This window comes from Engystomops pustulosus, chromosome 4 (genome assembly GCF_040894005.1).
Source record: "Engystomops pustulosus chromosome 4, aEngPut4.maternal, whole genome shotgun sequence".
Lineage (NCBI taxonomy): Eukaryota > Metazoa > Chordata > Amphibia > Anura > Leptodactylidae > Engystomops > Engystomops pustulosus.
The window spans coordinates 196,693,360-196,713,128 of NC_092414.1; the positions used below are offsets into that span (position 1 = coordinate 196,693,360).

The 19,769-nt window shown below is 44.2% G+C and overlaps 1 protein-coding gene across 4 annotated transcripts in view; it reads left to right on the forward strand.

The window, feature by feature from the left end:
- Positions 1-19,769, forward strand: part of PEBP4 (phosphatidylethanolamine binding protein 4) — a 42,751-nt gene that overhangs the window by 3,821 nt on the left and 19,161 nt on the right. Inside the window, exons 1-4 of one of the 4 annotated variants that reach the window (XM_072149325.1) lie at positions 6,398-6,814; positions 7,271-7,388; positions 10,112-10,233; positions 12,313-12,445. In XM_072149325.1, the coding sequence (XP_072005426.1) occupies positions 7,272-7,388; positions 10,112-10,233; positions 12,313-12,445 (372 nt within the window). In that variant the 5' untranslated portion in view covers positions 6,398-6,814; position 7,271. Of the gene's footprint in view, positions 1-6,397; positions 6,815-7,270; positions 7,389-7,457; positions 8,578-10,111; positions 10,234-12,312; positions 12,446-19,769 lie in introns of those variants that run through there. The other 3 variants (XM_072149324.1, XM_072149327.1, XM_072149326.1) reach the window with 3 other exon arrangements.

The window sequence follows — 19,769 nt, forward strand, 5'->3', positions numbered from 1 at the left end:
TGATGTTTGACCACGGTGCCTAAAGGGTTGAAAAGCTGTGGTCATGACTATCATGATCCCAGCTGCTCGTGTAGAGGTTTGGCTGTCACGTACAGCCAGCTTCCTGCATGGATCACACAGGCTCTGCTCCTGATCCTGTGTGATCCACATGACGTTGGGGAACGCCATCGTGCCGCAAATAAAAGCTCACAATGACGTTCGCAAACGTTATGGTGGCTTAACGTGTTCAACCAGAACGCCAGAGCTGCCAGCTCCTTGCACAGTTGGTGAAACCAACCTATCCAGACCATGTCCCAAAAAACTAATCAATGCTACCAAAGAATTGTCTTTACTTCCACACCAATCTTCCCAAGCCTGCCTTGTGGTCTTATGTGCCCACCAAGTACCCTGCGTCACTGACTTCTTTACAAAGGAAAGTGTGACCTGAACAGGATATTCCAGACGTGGCACGGGTAGCAATCCGCCTGCGGGGCCAGATCCCGGAATTTATCCCATTGAAAACTAGAGAGAGCATCTGCTATAATGTTTGTCTCTCTTGGGACGTGCCTGGCGCTCAGGCAGATGTTATTAGCTAAACATAAGGTGGTGGAGAAGGGTAACCACAGGTGGGGAAGAGGCAGAAAAGGATGTTAAACACTGTACCACAGCCATATTATCGCAAAAAAAAGCTTGTTGGCTAATCTTGTGCCCCACAACATCAGCGCTACTACTAACAGACGCGTCTGTGTAAAATTCCACTTCCGTGTTGGTTGTCCATTCCTAAAGCCATACTGACTTACCATAATAATCAGCCAAAAATTCCAGACAGGCAGATCGCACAGTCTAATGAAATGTAGGGGTGCACGCGCCATTGCTGTGTCCAAGGCCAGACTCCGGCAAAAAATTCTTCCCATGGGGGTGATTCGGGTGGCAAAAGCTAGATTATCCAGCAAAGACTGCAACTGACGCAAACACGCCCTGCGGGCTAAGCGAATTGCATCAGTTGATTCCTGCAAATCCTGCAAAATTCCATTGTTATGAAACAATCTCTATGCCCAGGAAGCGCGTGGTAGTAGCAGGTCTTTATCAGGAGCTCATGGGACCCCGAACTGCGCAGCAATCCTCTGTACTATATGCACCAAAATGGAACAAACGTCAAGATCTGACCATTCCCTATTCCAGGAAAGTGCTAAATCGTTCAAAGTAAGAACAGGTAAGTGCACAACCCATCGAGTGGCAGCAGTCAACAAAATAATCCCCTTCCCAAATGCAACCCAACAAATGAAATGATTTTGTGTGCTGCAGCGAGGGAGATCTCCACCGTGAAGCGGCGGCTCTTATGGGTTTTGTATGGGGAGGATGTGGGGTCTGCTCACCCTGTACTGGGGAAGGCCCTCCTACCCGCCAATGCAGGAGCTGCGCTTCGCTGGTGGGTGCTCTCCTAGGCTGTGCAGTACCGTGGCTGGAAAGGGCATCAGTGAGGATGCTATATCCGGGCTGAAGTGCTCGGGGGGGGGGGGGGGGATGGAGGGGCTGACAGAGTTAATGCGACCTGCAGCTGAGCACGTTGGCCATGCTCAGCTGCTTCTGCCTGCATGATGTCCTGAATTTGTGACATACCCTCTGATGTCTCCTGCTCCTGTGTCTACTCTGTGTCTGCACTGGAGCATAGAACCAACGTCAGGAGTCGGGACACAGAGCGGATCATTAGGTGATGACTTCTTAGCTGTACTACTGTTCTAGGCTTTTAGTTGAGATGAATGTCGCTGCACTTTATGTACATGCTCAGTAGTGAAGCTCATCTTCTATAGATCAGAGGAATAAGACACTGGGATGGAATGCCTACATTTATCACAGGCACTGCTAGAGGGGCCAGGAACACAGGACTGTGGAGTCCGATCATTTTGCTGGTCGGAGCTGGACGTTTGGCTTACCGAAATCACAGTCCTGTTGTATGGTGATTCTTATTATATTCTAAAGCAAGGGAAATACAGAGTGGTCATTATATAATCTGGGATGTCCAGATATTATAGGGAGTTATTTACATGAAGTTTCATTCCATCAGAAATCTTGGCGTTTTTTTTAATTTTATAAGATGATCTTCTACAGAAATCCATGTTTGCTTTCATCTGATCATGTAACGCTGATGGCTCCTGTACACTGGCGCTGAGCCCGTAAGTTTTTGCACACAGCCTGAATATCAGTGCCTGGAGCCAAGGTATGTGCAGGGCACTGCCGGAATCAGCAGACTGGTTCAGTGCAAATATTAACCATTAACCTTTGGCACTAATATATACATACAAGGAGAAGGTCTAAGCAGCACAAAAATAAATCCAAAAGCCGGGCTAGGGGTCCTCCAAAAATATATACAGCAAAAACGGCAGTAGAAGTGACATATAGGGCTGTTTATACAAACATATAAGGGTCACATGACCTTAAACAACACACACCCTATTTAATATGCAACAATTCATCATAACAATTTTAGTTAAAAAATACATTGTACATCCTTTGAAGATACATATAATCATGAATAAAAAATACATAAGTGCATGTATAAAACATATCGTCACTGATATCGTGATCAATCTAATTTATAAAGTGGCAAGTGCTGAAGTGACGTCTTGCAGATTACTACCTATAACGCACCCAAGACCATCTCCCCACCTCACCAGCGCGGCATAAGTCACAAAACATAATTTGTTTGTGTGAATACGTGCAACTGTATCCCTGGAACGCAAACACCGGAAGTGACGTATACAGGCGGTCCCCTACTTAAAGGAAACCTACCACTTGTAGTGGCAGGTTTCCAATGGCAATATCGGGCACCAGCTCAGGGTGAGCTGGTGCCGGAGCTTATTTTAGTTAGTGTTTTAAACCGCGGTATCGCGGTTTAAAACACTTTTTAAACGTTGTAGCCGGCGCAGGCAGGTACGCGCTCGGCGCTTACCGTGCACGCGGCTACATAGGAAGTGAATGAGAGCCGCGTGCACGGTAAGCTCCGAGCGCGTACCTGCCTGCGCCGGCTACAACGTTTAAAAAGTGTTTTAAACCGCGATACCGCGGTTTAAAACACTGACTAAAATAAGCTCCGGCACCAGCTCACCCTGAGCTGGTGCCCGATATTGCCATTGGAAACCTGCCACTACAAGTGGTAGGTTTCCTTTAAGAACACTCGACTTACATATGACCCCTAGTTACAAACGGACCTCTGGATATTGGTAATTTATTGTACTTTAGTCCTAGGCTACAATGATCAGCTATAACAGTTATCACAGGTGTCTGTAATGGAGCTTTATTGTTAATCCTGGTTCTTATGACAACCCAACATTTTTAAAATCCAATTGTCACAGAGACCAAAAAAGTTCTGGCTGGGATTACAATGATAAAATATACAGTTCTGACTTACATACAAATTCAACTTAAGAACAAACCTACAGACCCTATCTTGTATGTAACCCGGGGACTGCCTGTATATGAATGGTATGGTGATGATATGAATGGTACTTCCCATCATAGTATATAGTGACAAGGGACTTAAGCCCTATTCTGCACCAGGCATCATAATGCCACGTCCCCTGGAGGATAAATGTTATATATGTATTACCGAAAATACATAAGAGCCTCACTTCTCCACCAGGCAGATCCATTGTTTCTGGGTCTGGCTCGATCTGTTCCACTATAGCCACATTTCTGGATCGCATTTTGTGTGATCACTCGACGTCTGGATAGTCTTATATCAGAGATACAGCAGGTTTTATAAATAAACTGAACAACGTAGAGTTATTATACCTGAAAAATATATACTTCGTGTCTCTCGATGTAGTCTCGTTATATACATCCATAGATCACAACAGAGGTTTACAGGCAGTCAGGAAGAAGCAGCAGACGAAAGACCTTTCCATCGATGCATCAGAGTTTGTTACGACATTTATTGGAATTCGTGTTGAAAAATAATTATTTTTTATTTGGGGCCGAATTTTACCTGCAACTCATGGGAATAGCCATGGGGGCCAACATAGTCATGAGGGTCCTTGAGGAGGATGTCATCTATGCCTCCACACACTTCACACATTGTTTGAGGTGGTGGAGGTACATCGATGACATCTTCCTCATCTGGACAGGTGATGAGGTGGAGCTTATGTAATTTCGGAATTTTTAAATACTATTGACGATACCATTAAATTCATGGTAGTTCATTCCCTTACTAGACTGCAATTTTTGGACGTCCCGACCGATTGAAACAACCGTGTAGTACTTTCGGATATGGGCAGTTTTAAAACCCAACTGATTCAGACAAACCGCGGATCATCTTATAAAATTAAAAAACACCAGCACTTTCAAAATTGTGTCGCAAGATCAGCACTCACATGCACCAGGAAGAAGAAGGTGAACTCCGGGGACCTGAGCGGGGAAGCAACACATGCAGGATATCAGGCGCATGATCTTGGTGAATCGCAGCAGCTCCGAATCCTTGTTGGACATTCCGGATCGGCGGCGTCAGCGGGACGGATAAGTATATGTGCCCCATCATGTTTTATCTTTTTGTGATTCCCTGTTTCGTGACATAGTTTTTCTGTAGCCATGAGATTTTTGTGTCCCAATAAATAATGTTTTTTCATTATATACATAGTGGATCCTTTTTACATTTATCCTCCAGGGGACGTGGCATTATGATGCCTGGTGCAGAGTAGGGGGTTAAGGTGTGTGGAGTCCCTTGTCACAATATACTGTGATGGGGAGTACCATTCATGTCCCCTGCACGTAGATTAGTTATCCCTTTAATTAGGGACCTTTATATAGTTCCCCAAAATATAGGAGGCTTTATGTTTAGCTTTGCGCTTTATGTTTCTATATGACACTAATTGGGTCCACGATTTTGAGATGTATATTGTGACTAACTGGCGCTTATGGAGGGTACACAGTCCCTTTAATGGATTCCTGGCCAGCCGATGGTTGCGATTTTGTGATTCTCCTGGTCACTATATACAGAAGAGGAGCCGTGCTGAGCATCGGGGCCGCCGGAGGGTGAGTATATAAGTTTTTTTTTTTTATTGACTCGTGTATAAGCCGAGGTAAGGTTTTTCAGCACATTTTTTGTGCTGAAAAACTCGGCTTATACACAAGTATTTACAGTATACATATTTATATGATTCCTCTTAGCTATACCAAAATAGAATGGGTTAACAAAAAATATTTTATATGTATGTATCTCTCTCTCTGACTGTCTCTGTCACTGACCGTCTCTTTCACTGACTGCGTCTGACCGTGACTGTTTCTGACTGTCACTTTGTCTAAGGGGAGATTTCTGAGAGGTGCCTGAGAGCAGAACTGCCCATGGCAACCAATCAGAGCTCAAGTTTCCTTTTTCACAGTTGTTTATAAAATTACAGCTGATCTCTGATTGGTTTCCATGGGCAACCAGAACAGTTTTACCTCAGACATTTCTGATAAATCTCCCCCTATCTCTGTATCTCTATTCATCTTACCTCACACATAAGTGTCTTATTCTCATTACCTAGAGTAACCAATCACAGCTCAGAGCTCATATTAACGACCTGCGGCAGAACAGCAACCAATCACGGCTCAGCTTGTAACCCAAAGCATCAGCAGCAGACAATGGCTCCTGTATGTGCACACATATACATATACATACAGATTAAATCAAGGTTATGGTGGCACTTATCAATCTCTGTTGTGCCGAGTCTGAGTGCATCCACAGTAGGTCTCAACACCGAATGAGACCAGGGAAAATAGAGCAATCTTTTTAAATGGGTGTGGGCACAATCAAAAACGGTTTCAGATGTACAGAAGTAAAACGTTTTTTTAATTTATAATAGTTTCTAAAATATGACAGACATTGAGTAAAATTAACATGAACAATGTAAACACATCCGCGTACAAATCATGTAAAGATCTTAATATAGATATAGGAACTTAGTTCGACCTTAATTGTATGTGTATCTTGTTAACAGGATTCCTTTAGAGCTTTGTAAACAATTTTGTAAACAATTTTGTAAACGATTTCGTAAACAATTTTGTAAACAATTTCTATATCTATATTAAGATCTTTACATGATTTGTACGCGGATGTGTTTACATTGTTCATGTTAATTTTACTCAATGTCTGTCATATTTTAGAAACTATTATAAATTAAAAAAACGTTTTACTTCTGTACATCTGAAACCGTTTTTGATTGTGCCCACACCCATTTAAAAACATATACATACAGCTTTATATATATATATATATATATATATATATATATATATATATATATATATATATATATATAATCTCCATATACGTAATAAAGCGGCTTCAAATATAATTTATTTAACAATTTTATAAAACCGCATAAATCTCAACATTTCTCTAAATAACAGTCTCTCTGTCTCATTATAGCAGGATATATTTGGCGCTCATACTGCTGAATGCCCAGCCGGGCTCCCAGCTGACAAGTCGGCCAGTAGAGCAACCAGATCTCTCCGTCTCATTTTCTCCACCAGCTGTGACTTGCGAACTACAATAGAAATAAACTTGTTAACAAACCAACAAAATAAGAGGAAGTGACCTCTTCAGATGCCGCCCGTCAAAGTGGTAGAGGATGAAGCACTTTACTCTGGGTTTCTAGTTGCAGACAGGGCCGGCGTCAGCACCCGGCATACCCGGGCAAGTGCCGGGGCCCACAGCTTCCAGAAGGGCCCACGGCACTCTTCTCACTGTTGCTTCTCAACTGGGAGGCTTGGTAGATGACCCTGCAGAGCGAAGGGGTTGCTCAGTGAAAGGGCCCGACCGGGACGAAGATTCCATTCACCGGCAAACATCGGTGAGGTAAGATCAGTGTACTGCTTAAGCTTCAACACACTTGAGCGGCGTGCAGTCAGTGTCGTGAAATTCCACAGCCGAGCACTCACTCAGCTGTACTGCTCTACGGCACAGTGCAGGCTCGGAGCACTACAGAAAGCAGCATAGCTTACAAGCAGCAGAGCTGGACACCCCACGCTAACATGTGCCGTCCTGCAGAAGTGTCAGTGTAGTAGATCTTCCGGGAAAGACAGCGGGAGATCAGAAGTTAAATCAGAGAAACAGGGTCATAAAACACATCGCTGCCAGTCTCTGGGTTATACTGTTTTTAAAGAATAGCTGACTGGCCAGCAGATAAACTAAGCTGGACTTCTACTTCAGTGTTCTATATAAAATACTGCAGTTTTAACAAAGGGCATTACTTAGACAACTGTATACATTTTTATAAACTCAATTGCATTAGTGTCTCTGTACACTTTGCAGGATGCTGGCTGGCGTGACGACTGCACGCCGCCTGTGTCCCTACTGCACAGAATATGCTGCGTTGAAGCTTATGGCAGAAAAGGTGATGAGGATAGTGGGAGCCTTGGACCCGCATGAGGTAAGGTAATTGCCATTATTTGTTATTTACTGGCCACATTCATTTATAAAACCGAGGGACTATATACAGACAGTCCCTGGGTTACGTACAAGATAGGTTCCGAAGGTTTGTTCTTGAGTTGAATTTGCATGCAAGTCGAAACTGTATATTTTATAATTGTAGTTCGAGGCAATTCTTTTTTTTGCCCCAGTGATAATTGGAGTTTCAAAATATTTTGCTGTAATGGGACCAAGGATTATCAATAAAGCCTCATTACAGACACCTTACAGCTGATCATTGCAGTCTGGGACTATAGTAAAGCATCCAGAGAGCTTCACCAGAGGTCACAGTGGGCAGAGGGGTCCGTCTGTAAATAGAGGTCGTCTGTAAGTCAGTTGTCCTTAAGTAGGGGACCACCTGTATATTCACTGCAAAGGGGCCCTCTGAGGCTCTGTTGCCCAGGGGCCTACCGAATCCTGGAGCCGGCCCTGGTTGCAGACCTAGCTGCTGTAACTCACTCGCCCCTCCCCTCTCCATAGACCCCGTTATCTGATAAATGTCGAGTTTCTGTCTGAATTCAGCAAAGAAAAGGAAAGAGGATGATTACTTAGGAGGAAGCACTGGAATCTGGGCTGCTAGGTTATTTACATGAGATACTATGGCGCAGATTCATTATGGCTTCTACGCCAGTTTTCTGGCTTCCCTAACCTGCACGCCACTTTGGGGAAGGGCCTGACAGGGGCATAAACACCTGGCCCGTCGCATTTACTTTAGTATATAAGACTCCACCAGTTTAAACCTGGCCCACAGTTCTGAACTGGCAGAGTTTGCACCCATAACCACTAAAATACCAGTGGCGGCGCAGCCGGTTGTAGCCAGCAGGGCCTAATCCCCCCCTCCTTTCCCAATCTGACTGCACAATCTGAGTGGAGCTAAGGCATAAAGGATGTGTGATCAGAGAGAAGACAGGAATTATAAGGTTCAAAGGTATAACTGTGTATTTTATATGGGAGGGGAAGGATTGTTAAAAAGGGGAGCGTTAAACACATTGGGACACATTTACTTTCCCGGTCCTGTCACAATCCCCGAGGTGCGTTTTCCATCGAGGATGAAGTCTGGTGTGAATCACTAAGATCCTGTGCCCGATATCCTGCATGTGTCGCTTCCCCGCTCAGGTCCGCCGGAGTTCACCTTCTTCTTCCTGGCGCATGTAAGTGCATTGTCTTGCAACACAATTTGAATTTTAAATCCCGCGATCAGTCTGAATCAGTCGGGTTGTTCGATGGCCCGCCCCCCGATTTGTGTCGCATGAAAGTCGTCACAGTTGCACCAAAATCCGACCGCGTGCGCCAAAAAACCCTGTTAAATGTGGAGCAAATCGAAAATAGTTGGGAAACGTGACAAAAATGCGGTGTGCAGACCTTTAGTAAATGTGCCCCATAGTGGGATCTGTTTGAATATGTCGGTCCTAGCACCAGTGCAGAGTAGAACTAGACAGATCTCTGCTGTGCCAGTTTAATCCCTATGTCTGATGGCTGATGTTTGATCAGAGCTGGACTGGGTCTGATTAGGCCCAGCAGCTCTGATTAACCCCTACATAACCAGCAATCACATGTCTGCTGGGTCTGTATGCCGGCTCTCCTCCTGTCTGCATCGTGGTGCTTCAGCACAATGTAGTAAGGAGTAAGGCTCTTACAGATGCCCCAGTCACAGGTGAAAACTAGAAGTAAAAAAATAGTGTCCCCAGGGTCTTCCATGACCTCATGGGAGACATATAAAGTTAAAACACACATAAACACATTAAAGGGAACCTGTCACCACATTTGCACATATACAGCCAGTGACAGGTTCCTATAGAGCTCTAATAACTGACTGATGCCCTTCTTTTAGCTAAAAATTGTTTCACTTAACATCCACATAAATCACCTTTTATCTTACATAACCTGGCATCAGAGGGGGCGTGTCCTGTTCAGCCGGCCCCTCCCAGCCTGGTCACAGTTCATGTCATGTGACATCATATCAGGTCCTTTAGCTTCTTAATAATAGCAAACTGCACCCCATGTATGTATCTGACCACATGAAATCACAGCGACCTCCATGGACTTCTACTCCTCTCCATCCTCCATGGAGGCTGCTGTGATTTCATGTGATCACATACTGAGAGACCCGCGATGATGTCACTGGTCACATCATAAATGTAACGTAAAGGGACCGTGTAAAAAAAAAAAAAAATTGACACTATTTCCCATCTGTACGTAGAGTTTTATATGTCTGTAGTTGAATATTAGCAGACAGTCCCTAAGTACAAGGGATTTGAAGAGACAGAGCTGTCAGTCAGAATAATGGGGTGTTAACTGGCAGCCTGGAGAGAGAGAAGAGTCACAAACACCAGACATGAGCCAGAAAGGCTAATTTGCATATCGGAAAAACTAGCAGTCTCATTAGCAGCTAATTTTATGTGATATTGGGAAGACTTTTAACCCTTTATCAGCAGCCATTGTTACTCAGGGTGGTCAAATTCTGGTGACCGGTCCTCTTTAAATATGAATAAAATTAATAATCCCTGCTAAAATGAAAAATAAAAATATATATATTTCTTCCAGTTTTTGTAACTTAACCCCCCAAAAAACTAAAAAAAAACCACAGCAAACAATTTTACAGTATTGCACAAAAAAGTAAGTTCTGGCCCATAGAGCAGCTACATATATTCTGGCTATGTAATGTGACTACTGTTCTTCCTCCAGGTGGCGATGTGGAGAGCACGGCTCCTTCATCTGTGCCACTTCTCATTAGTGGGCCTTTTCTCCATTATTCAAGCCACATGTGATCTTGACCCTATCACTGGTGATGACGCTGAGTTTTGTAGGTAAGTGGAAAAGGGTTTTATCATACAGAAATAAATAAATGTATTATGGTATTCCAAGTTAACACAGTATATGGTCACTTGGAACAAACAATTATTCTTGCATTCGTGGCTACTTTCTTGCTTCTATTTTCAGACTTTTCGCATATACTAATGTTGGCTGTGAGGCCTGTATATAGGATGCTGCTGTCATTAGCTCTTGTATGTCGGCACATTGTCCTCCGTGAATTGCTTTCTCCTACTAAACTGTGCTGACACATATGATTTTTCTTTCCTTTTTTCTCCAGTAGAGTTTGTCATGATTGTTCTTCTCCTCCTTTATATAGATACACAACCTGTGTGATTCCCCCTCCCTCTGCAGACTGCCCTGTGTGTGCTCTATTCCCTCTTTATATAGATACACATCCTGTGTGATTCCCCCTCCCTCTGCAGACTACCCTGCGTGTGCTCTATTCCCTCTTTATATAGATACACAGCCTGTGTGATTCCCCCTCCCTCTGCAGACTGCCTTGTGTGTGCTCTCTTCCCTCTTTACATAGATATACATCCTGTGTGATCCCCCCTCCCTCTGCAGACTACCCTGCGTGTGCTCTATTCCCTCTTTATATAGATACACATCCTGTGTGATCCCCCCTCCCTCTGCAGACTACCCTGCATGTGCTCTATTCCCTCTTTATATAGATACACAGCTTGTATGATTCCCCGTGCCTCTGCAGACTGCCTTGTGTGTGCTCTATTCCCTCTTTATATAGATACACAGCCTGCATGATTCCCCCTCCCCCTCTTCTCTCTGCTCACATAGATACACATCCTGTGTGATTCCCCCTCCCTCTGCAGACTACCCTGCGTGTGCTCTATTCCCTCTTTATATAGATACACAGCCTGTGTGATTCCCCCTCCCTCTGCAGACTGCCTTGTGTGTGCTCTCTTCCCTCTTTACATAGATATACATCCTGTGTGATCCCCCCTCCCTCTGCAGACTACCCTGCGTGTGCTCTATTCCCTCTTTATATAGATATACATCCTGTGTGATCCCCCCTCCCTCTGCAGACTACCCTGCGTGTGCTCTATTCCCTCTTTATATAGATACACATCCTGTGTGATCCCCCCTCCCTCTGCAGACTACCCTGCATGTGCTCTATTCCCTCTTTATATAGATACACAGCTTGTATGATTCCCCGTGCCTCTGCAGACTGCCTTGTGTGTGCTCTATTCCCTCTTTATATAGATACACAGCCTGCATGATTCCCCCTCCCCCTCTTCTCTCTGCTCACATAGATACACAGCCTGTGTGATCCCCCTCCCTCTGCAGACTGTCTTGTGTGTGCTCTCTTCCCTCTTAATATAGATACACAGTCTGTGTGATCCCCCTCCGTCTGCAGACTGCCTTGTGTGTGCTCTCTTCCCTCTTTATATAGATACACAGCTTGTGTGATCCCCCCTCCCTCTGTAGACTGCCCTGTGTGTGCTCTCTTCTCTCTTTATATAGATACACAGCCTGTGTGTGCCCCCCCCCCCCTTCTGCAGAGCTGCTTTCCCCCTCCTCGGTCCATCTACTGTAAATAGTCTATGCCTAATAGTATATGTCAGTGATGGCTAACCTATGGCACTGGTGCCAGAGGTGGCACTCAGAGCCCTTTCTGTGGGCACTCAGGCCATCACCAGAGATGACTCCAGGTATCTTCCTGCAGTCCCAGACAGCCCAGGACATGCTGTGCACAGAGGTATTTTAAAGTGACAGCTCTACCTGTGGCTATTTTCTGCTGTATTGGTGTCCTCAGGTGCTGGTATCAATGAAATCTGTGACAGAGAAGGGAGTATAAATCACACATTACATTTCTGTGTTGGCACTTTGCAATAAATAAGCGGGTCTTTGTTGTTGTTTGGGCACTCAGCCTCTAAAAGGTTTGCCATCACTGGTATATGTGATGTGCAGTCCCTGAAGACTTTGTCCCTGAGATTACACTATTATTTTAAATCTTTCTACCCGTTGTATCTGTATTAAATTGGTGGAAGTCCAAAACTAAGACCCCTGATAATCTCCTCCAAAGTGCTGACTATTCATTTTCCTCTTTCCCCTAGGGGTGGTCTCCATGTTGTGTATCCAGGCATAGGTGATGTGTCCTGCAAACATATTCCACTCTGTCAAAACTTTACTCATGATCTGATTAACGTGTGGGGCCCCCCTGTGGTTACGTTCCCCAATGCCCAGGAGGTAGGTTGGACAAGTTGCAAAGTGAGAGAATGCAAAACGATATTAATGATTTTGCTCTTTGTCGCCCCCTTGTGACAAGGTGAATGTATTCTGTCTTTTACGTGGATATCTGTATAATGCAGCATGTGACGCATCGTGCGCTGTAATGACTGGAGGAAAAGTAAGATGGGCCCCAGAGGGAAGGTCCAATGATAATGCGCCCTCCTTCTATAAAGGGTATTGGTATATTCTGCATTAAATTGCTACTTTATGATATGAGTTGATTGTGGTTTGCAGTTTGGCCACGTGGTCTCTAAAAGGTTTCCCATCACGGCCATACGGACAACTTACTTTCCTCCACTCAGTTTTGGTTCATGTAATGGGATGGTGCAGAGAATTAACCTGTTATTAGGGGAACCTGTGAGGTCGACTATAGGGGAGAATAAACCAACTTCAGGTCCTTATGGATTCGTGCACGGCTCGTTGTATCCTTGGTCATGTGATGTCACACAGGTGCACGGCTCGTTGTATCCTTGGTCATGTGATGTCACACAGGTGCACGGCTCGTTATATATCCTTGGTCATGTGATGTCACACAGGTGCACGGCTCGTTATATCCTTGGTCAAGTGATGTCACACAGGTGCACGGCTCGTTATATCCTTGGTCATGTGATGTCACACAGGTGCACGGCTCGTTATATCCTTGGTCATGTGATGTCACACAGGTGCAAGGCTCGTTATATCCTTGGTCATGTGATGTCACACAGGTGCACGGCTCGTTATATCCCTGGTCATGTGATGTCACACAGGTGCACGGCTCGTTATATCCCTGGTCATGTGATGTTACACAGGTGCATGGCTCGTTATATCCCTGGTCATGTGATGTCACACAGGTGCATGGCTCGTTATTTCCCTGGTCATGTGATGTCACACAGGTGCACGGCTCGTTATATCCTTGGTCATGTGATGTCACACAGGTGCACGGCTCGTTATACCGTGTGTGAATGCGCCCTTATTGATCTGCGAGTTACAGAATTGTACAATGATGATTCTTATCTTTGAAGCAGTCACCAAATTCAGTGCCCATCCTGCTCTTTCGCTCCCGCTGTTTTTGAGGTAGAAGGTAAAGGTCACATGAAGGGTATTTATAAAAAAGGGAATCTTGGTATCATAACTAAATATCTTAAATGTGGTCCTAATCTGCCAGGAACTGCCACAGGATTGACATTTGGGGCCTAATTTAGTGACTGCAGCACTAACAATGGTGCTCTAAGGAGAAATTAAACAAGATAAAATAAACCCTCCGAAAGGAATAAAAATTGGGAAACCTAGAGACCTTCATCAGACCCTGGGGCTGTCATAACAGTTACCATAGAAGAGGGGTCATGGTGCAATGTAATGCATAAGGCCAATGGCGCAGCAGAAAAGTACGTATCTACAGTACTCAAAGTCCAGTTACAATCCTGGAATATAAATGCATTTTTACTTAATGCTATCTGCATGGCCAATCCCCTTTTAAGCAGAAGAATAACGAGTTGTTCGGTCCTAATGCAAAATCTGTAACCGGTTTACAAAATGTAATCTATCCTTTTATAGCACTATGATGGGAAGTGCACCTTATGAGCCCGGAGGTGAGTGCACCCTCTGCACTAGCTTAGAATGGCCTGTTCCCACATATACAAGTCTTGAGTTCGGTCATACACAATGGGGCAGATTTACTTACCCGGTCCATTCGCGATCCAGCGGTGCGTTCTCTGTGGTGGATTCGGGTCTTCTGGCAATTCACTAAGGTAGTTCCTCTGACGTCCACCTGCTGTGCTGAAGTTGCCCGAGGCCCGCCGGAATGCCCTGAAATTCACCGGCCTATTCATGGTGACGGTAAGCACGAGTCCCGCGACACTTTTTTTTTTTTTTAAATGCGGTGGTTTTTCCGAATCCGTCGGGTTTTCGCTCGGCCACGTCCCCTGTTTTCCGTTGAAATTCTCTTAGTAAATGACCCCCAATGTATACACTATATAGAGAATCCCTCCATCTGCAGTATTCCTATCTCCCCACTAGATGGCAGTATTGTTGTATGTTGTGGATGATTATAGCGCTAGAGTAGAAATAATACATAATTGGTTATAAGGTAAGTGGCAGCACTCTCGGCGATGTACATACCTTTTATGCGTTCCTGCATACTGAATATAATGGGATGTCAGGGAGGATATGCAGGGGGGGGAGGGAGGGGTGGCTTTTATAGATTTTATATAACAGAACAGAAATGAAACATGTATAGAAAAGAGTAATTGTAAGACGCTAGTGTCAGGTGTGTGCTGCGACTGTGTGTGCTGTGCTGCACATCTATTACTCTATGCACAACTTCAGTCCATTATGTAGCTAACACAAACTGGAGACTCTCGTCCCTCTCTAAAATAGTGTATTACTGATGTACAACGGGTGATTTTCATCCCTTTTTGACCAATTCTATCTGGATCAAAGTCAAACAGAGTGAGAAAACCTCAGAAAAAATTGATCCAATTGGGGAAGATAATGACACAGAGCGGCCTGAAGATCCAGAAATGTTCTGAAGAAGCACTGCTGAGGCTCCCTATACATGTGCCAGGACCTGTGCTATGAGTACTGCTACTATTAGCAGTCCAAGTGCTGTCCATCCCTACGTTGGACAGAAACCAGACCCGATTCTTACATCCTTACTAATTCTTACTAAGCCTGAAATCTGAACAAAAAGTCTGCTTTTACAATAGGTTTGTAGATCGGACCCCGATGCAGGTAAGTTGTCGTCCCTGATTACACTGCTGTTGGGTGTAGGCAGGGCCAGCGCCAGCTCTGGGCATATGCACATACTGAATCCAAAAGGGATGAGGGAGGCTTTATATAAAATATTCATGACATGGCTGATTGGGAGGGAATATTTTGGGGAACAGGAGACTCCTTTAGCTTCAGAATTTTTAATGCCGCCCCATGAGTTCACCGCAAAGGGACCCACACAGGCTTTGTCACACAGGGGCCTATTGAAACCTGGAACCAACCCTGGGTGTAGGGTCCGGCCTAACACTAGTCAAGTATTGGGAATTAATGGTGATAAGCAACCAACTCCTTAGCTGAGTCATAAAATGTCACCTGTCACCAGGTTTTACACAACAACTAATCTTATTAGGTCCTTTCTAAATCCCCTCTTCATGTGAAATCTCACACAATTACCTGACAGATCTCCCCCAAAGTCAGGCAGTTATGACTCTTCTCATCCCATTTTCACACGTCATGTAGTAATTTCAGAAGCCCCTATTTTAGATTCTTATCTTCAAAATGCCACCAGCACCATGTCTCTAGGTACTATAGAACCAAATAGTTTTTTAGATCCCATCAGACTTACAGCTCTGTGCGCTACAGAACTGGACACACAGGCAGTTAAAAAATAGACAAGAAGTGGATCTTTATCTGTAACATGCATTCCCAACTATTTATTTAGCTGCCTGTATGTCCAGTTCTGTAGCTTACAAAGCCACAACCAAACAATATACAGCTCCACAGAAACCAATAAGGTCTTTGTCACTATTTACAGAAATGGAGGTTCTAAATTCAAGATACTGACAATTCACCAAAAGAAGTGAAAGTTCCATGACAAAATACATAAATCAATTAACCTTTATTATACATAGGTGTGAAGCAATGTTTTTAAATTTTGTAAAAAACAGAACGAGAATAAGGAGGGACTCTCTGCCAAAAAGTGATGAGAGAAAGGCTCAACTCCATCTTGATAACATTGGGGCACATTTACTTACCAGAGCCTGGCACGTTCCCCGTTCCGCGATGTCCGACTGGAATGCATTCTGCCGCGAAGGTCTTGCGCCCGATATCCTGCATGTGACACTCCCCTGCTCAGGTCCGCCGGAGTTCACCATCTTCTTCCTGGTGCATGTCTTGCCACACAATTTTAAAGTTAAATCCCGCGCTCAGTCCGAATCTGACCGCCTGCCCCCCGATTTCTGTTGCATGAAAAACCTGAGTGAAGTTGGCCCCACCTTGTTCAAATCAAACAAAATTGGTGTCAAACGTTTGTGCTGGTTTGTGCTGCTCAAATTTTTCATTTTTAAGATATTAATGAGTTTCCAGAGGTCATCAGAGGTCAACCAGCCCCCCCCCCCACATTGCCCAAACCAAACAAAACTGGTGCCAAACAATTCTGCTACGTTTGTGCTAGTTTGTGATGTTCAAATTTTTGTTTATGCTGCTTTTATTTTGAATATATGAACATAAAATTAAAGGTCAAAAGTTCAAGCAGCCCCCCCACATTAACCGAATCGAGCAAAACTGGTGTCAAACGTTAGTGCCACGTTTGTGCTGGTTTGTGCAGCAAAATTTTTCGTTTGTGTCGCTATCATTTTTAATATATTCATATTTTTTTCCAGAGGTCATCAGAGTTCATTTCTTCCAAAGTACAATGTGTTTGCTGGTGATAAAACCAGGGAAGTGTCACTAAGTTTGTTTTTTACCAGTTCATCCTAAACACCTTTAACCTATGTGAACACCTGAACATACCTTAAAAATTTTTTTTAGATCCCATCAGACTTACGGCTCTATGCGCTACAGAACTGGACACACAGGCAGTTAGAAAATAGACAAGAAGTGCTGCACAAACGTGGCACTAACGTTTGACACCAGTTTTGTTCGGTTAATGTGGGGGGGCTGGTTGGACTTTTGACCAATTTTTTGTTCATTTATTCAAAACAAAAGCAACATAAACAAAAATTTGAGCAGCACAAACATAGCAGAATTGTTCAGCACCAGTTTGGTTTGGGCAATGCGGGGTGGCTGGTTGATCTCTGATGACCTGTGGAAACTTTCATTAATATCTTAAAAACGATAGTGGCACAAACGAAAATTTTTGCTGCACAAACCAGCAAAAACGTAGCACAAACGTTTGACACCAATTTTGTTTGATGTGAACAAGGTGGGGGGGGGGGCCAACTTCCCTCAGGTGTATGAAAATCAGATCGCGTGCGACACAATCCCCCTCTAAATAGCTGGCACAGTGGCGCAAATCCCGAAAATTACCAAAATCCGACTAAAGTGCGTTCCACGGACCCTTAGTAAATAAGCCCCATTGTGTTTCCAACACATTAACTAAACGCAAAGTAGGTGGAGCCTTTGGATTTTGTTTCAAAACGCAACTAAAATGCCACATGTGAACGTGGCCTCAGGGGCTCTACAAACATGTCCTGGCACCTGAAAACTATCCTGCCCTACAAAAGCTCAATCGCTCCTTCCCTTCCGCCATGTACCCTGATAGTGGGTTACCTCCACATGGGGGGTATCCTCTTACTCGGAAAAAAAATGCCCAATAATATATTCCGAGATGCATTTTCTACTTTTATTCCGTTTATGTGGGTAAATTTTGCGGCTAAATTAATGTATAAAAGATAAATATGAATGAATTCCAAATCAAACCTTCATTTTGGCCTTGGTCATCAAGGTGCAAATGAGCTTGGTCCCTAAGGGGTTAACTGATTTACATATGTTGTCATGGAATTTTGTGCTCTCGTGGTGGATTGTTAGTAGCTTACAAAGCCATCTGATCTGAAAGAGGAGATCATTGGAGCTTATTTACTAAGGGTCCGTGGACGCACTTTAGTCGGATTTTACCGTCATTTTCCGGTTTTGCATGACTGCGGCAGGTATTTAGCAGGGGATCGTGTCGCACGCGATCGGATTTTGGCGCAGCTGCCGCGGCGAATCTTAGTGAATCGCTGTAGAGTGCATTATCGTCGGACAATGCTCTCCAGCGGACGGGTAAGTAAATGAGCCCCATTATCTTTAATATGACACAAAAAGCAAGTTTCTAAGTGTTATATACAGTGACAGAAGATGGATAAATGACACTGAAGTGACACTACTTCTGCACCCACTAAACTTGACTCATCTCATGTAAAGATGAGATGAGAAGAGTCATACTTGCCTGACTTTTGGGGGAGATTTGTTAAGGTAAACAGGAGAGATCTCACTTGAAAGAGGGAATTCTAGAAAGGACCTTTCATCCCCTACCTGAGGAGGCCAGTAGTTTAGTGGGGTAAATCCTGGTGACGGGTTCCCTTTAAAGTTTGCACCCTCTAGTTAAGGATTATTTAGTGATTCCCTAATGGAATAGAATCCATTTGGCCCCGGATTACTTTTCATCCTCCATACAGATGCAGTGGATAGCGGTGAGCAGCGCCCCCCTTAGGTAGCGGAGGTCTCTCCACCTTACGGGTTAATGATGAGTTCATCGCTCCGGCGTTGCCAAGCTCAGCAGTGACCACTCAGCGCTGATAAATGGTACCGATTCCCGACGTCCGCCGCCTGATGTATGGATCATATTAAAACTGCTGCTGAGTTTACTCTATTCCTTGCTGGACACCGAATAGCGGAGCCGCGAGGCTCTAGATGGAGGGAGACCGATGGCCCAGGTCACATGTAATGGGAAAAAGCTTATGTCGGTAGTGACTGGACCTCACCGGACCATTCATCAATAAGAAAGCGCCGGCTGACACTTCTAGTGGTTTGGGATATAATCACATTGCAGCCGTCCAGGAGCAGCACAGCAGGAATTTAGCAAAATCTAAAAAAAACCATCTGTTTGTTGATGTCCAATATAAGAGTGAATTCACACAGATCTGTAACTTTCCCATTTATTTGGAGGGAATATCCATTAACGTGCGGCCCAATGAGCCCATTCGGATTTTTGGCAAAGAAATTTCTGTTACAGATTTGGCCCCTTATAAGATAAGCCCCCGTTATCCCTCACACTGCTGTGCTCTTACTTTTCTCTATTAAACTGCTCTGCAACCCCTCTCCCATCCTTTCTGGTAATATTCAACTAGATGCCTGCTACAGCTTTTACACAGAGCAGAGGGGAGGATGGTGAAGCTCATTGCAAGAGCTAAGAGCACAGCAGTGTGAGGACACCCCCTCATTGTAATTGGTGTAGTCACAATCCTGGAATATAAATCTGATCGGCAACCCCTCCTACCTTTCTGGAAATATTTCACCTAGATGTCTGTTACAGCTTTTACACAGAGCAGCAGAGTCTGAAGGTCATTGGAGGAGCTAAAAGCACAGCAGTGTGAGGAAATAATATCATTGTAATTGATGTATTCACAATCCTGGAATATAAATCTGCTCAGCAACCCTTCCTACCTTTCTGGCAATATTTACCTAGATGTCTGTTACAGCTTTTACACAGAGCAGCAGATTCTGAAGGTCATTGCAGGAGCTAAAAGCACAGCAGTGTGAGGAAATAATATCATTGTAATTGATGTATTCACAATCCTGGAATATAAATCTGCTCTGCAACTCCTCCTACTTT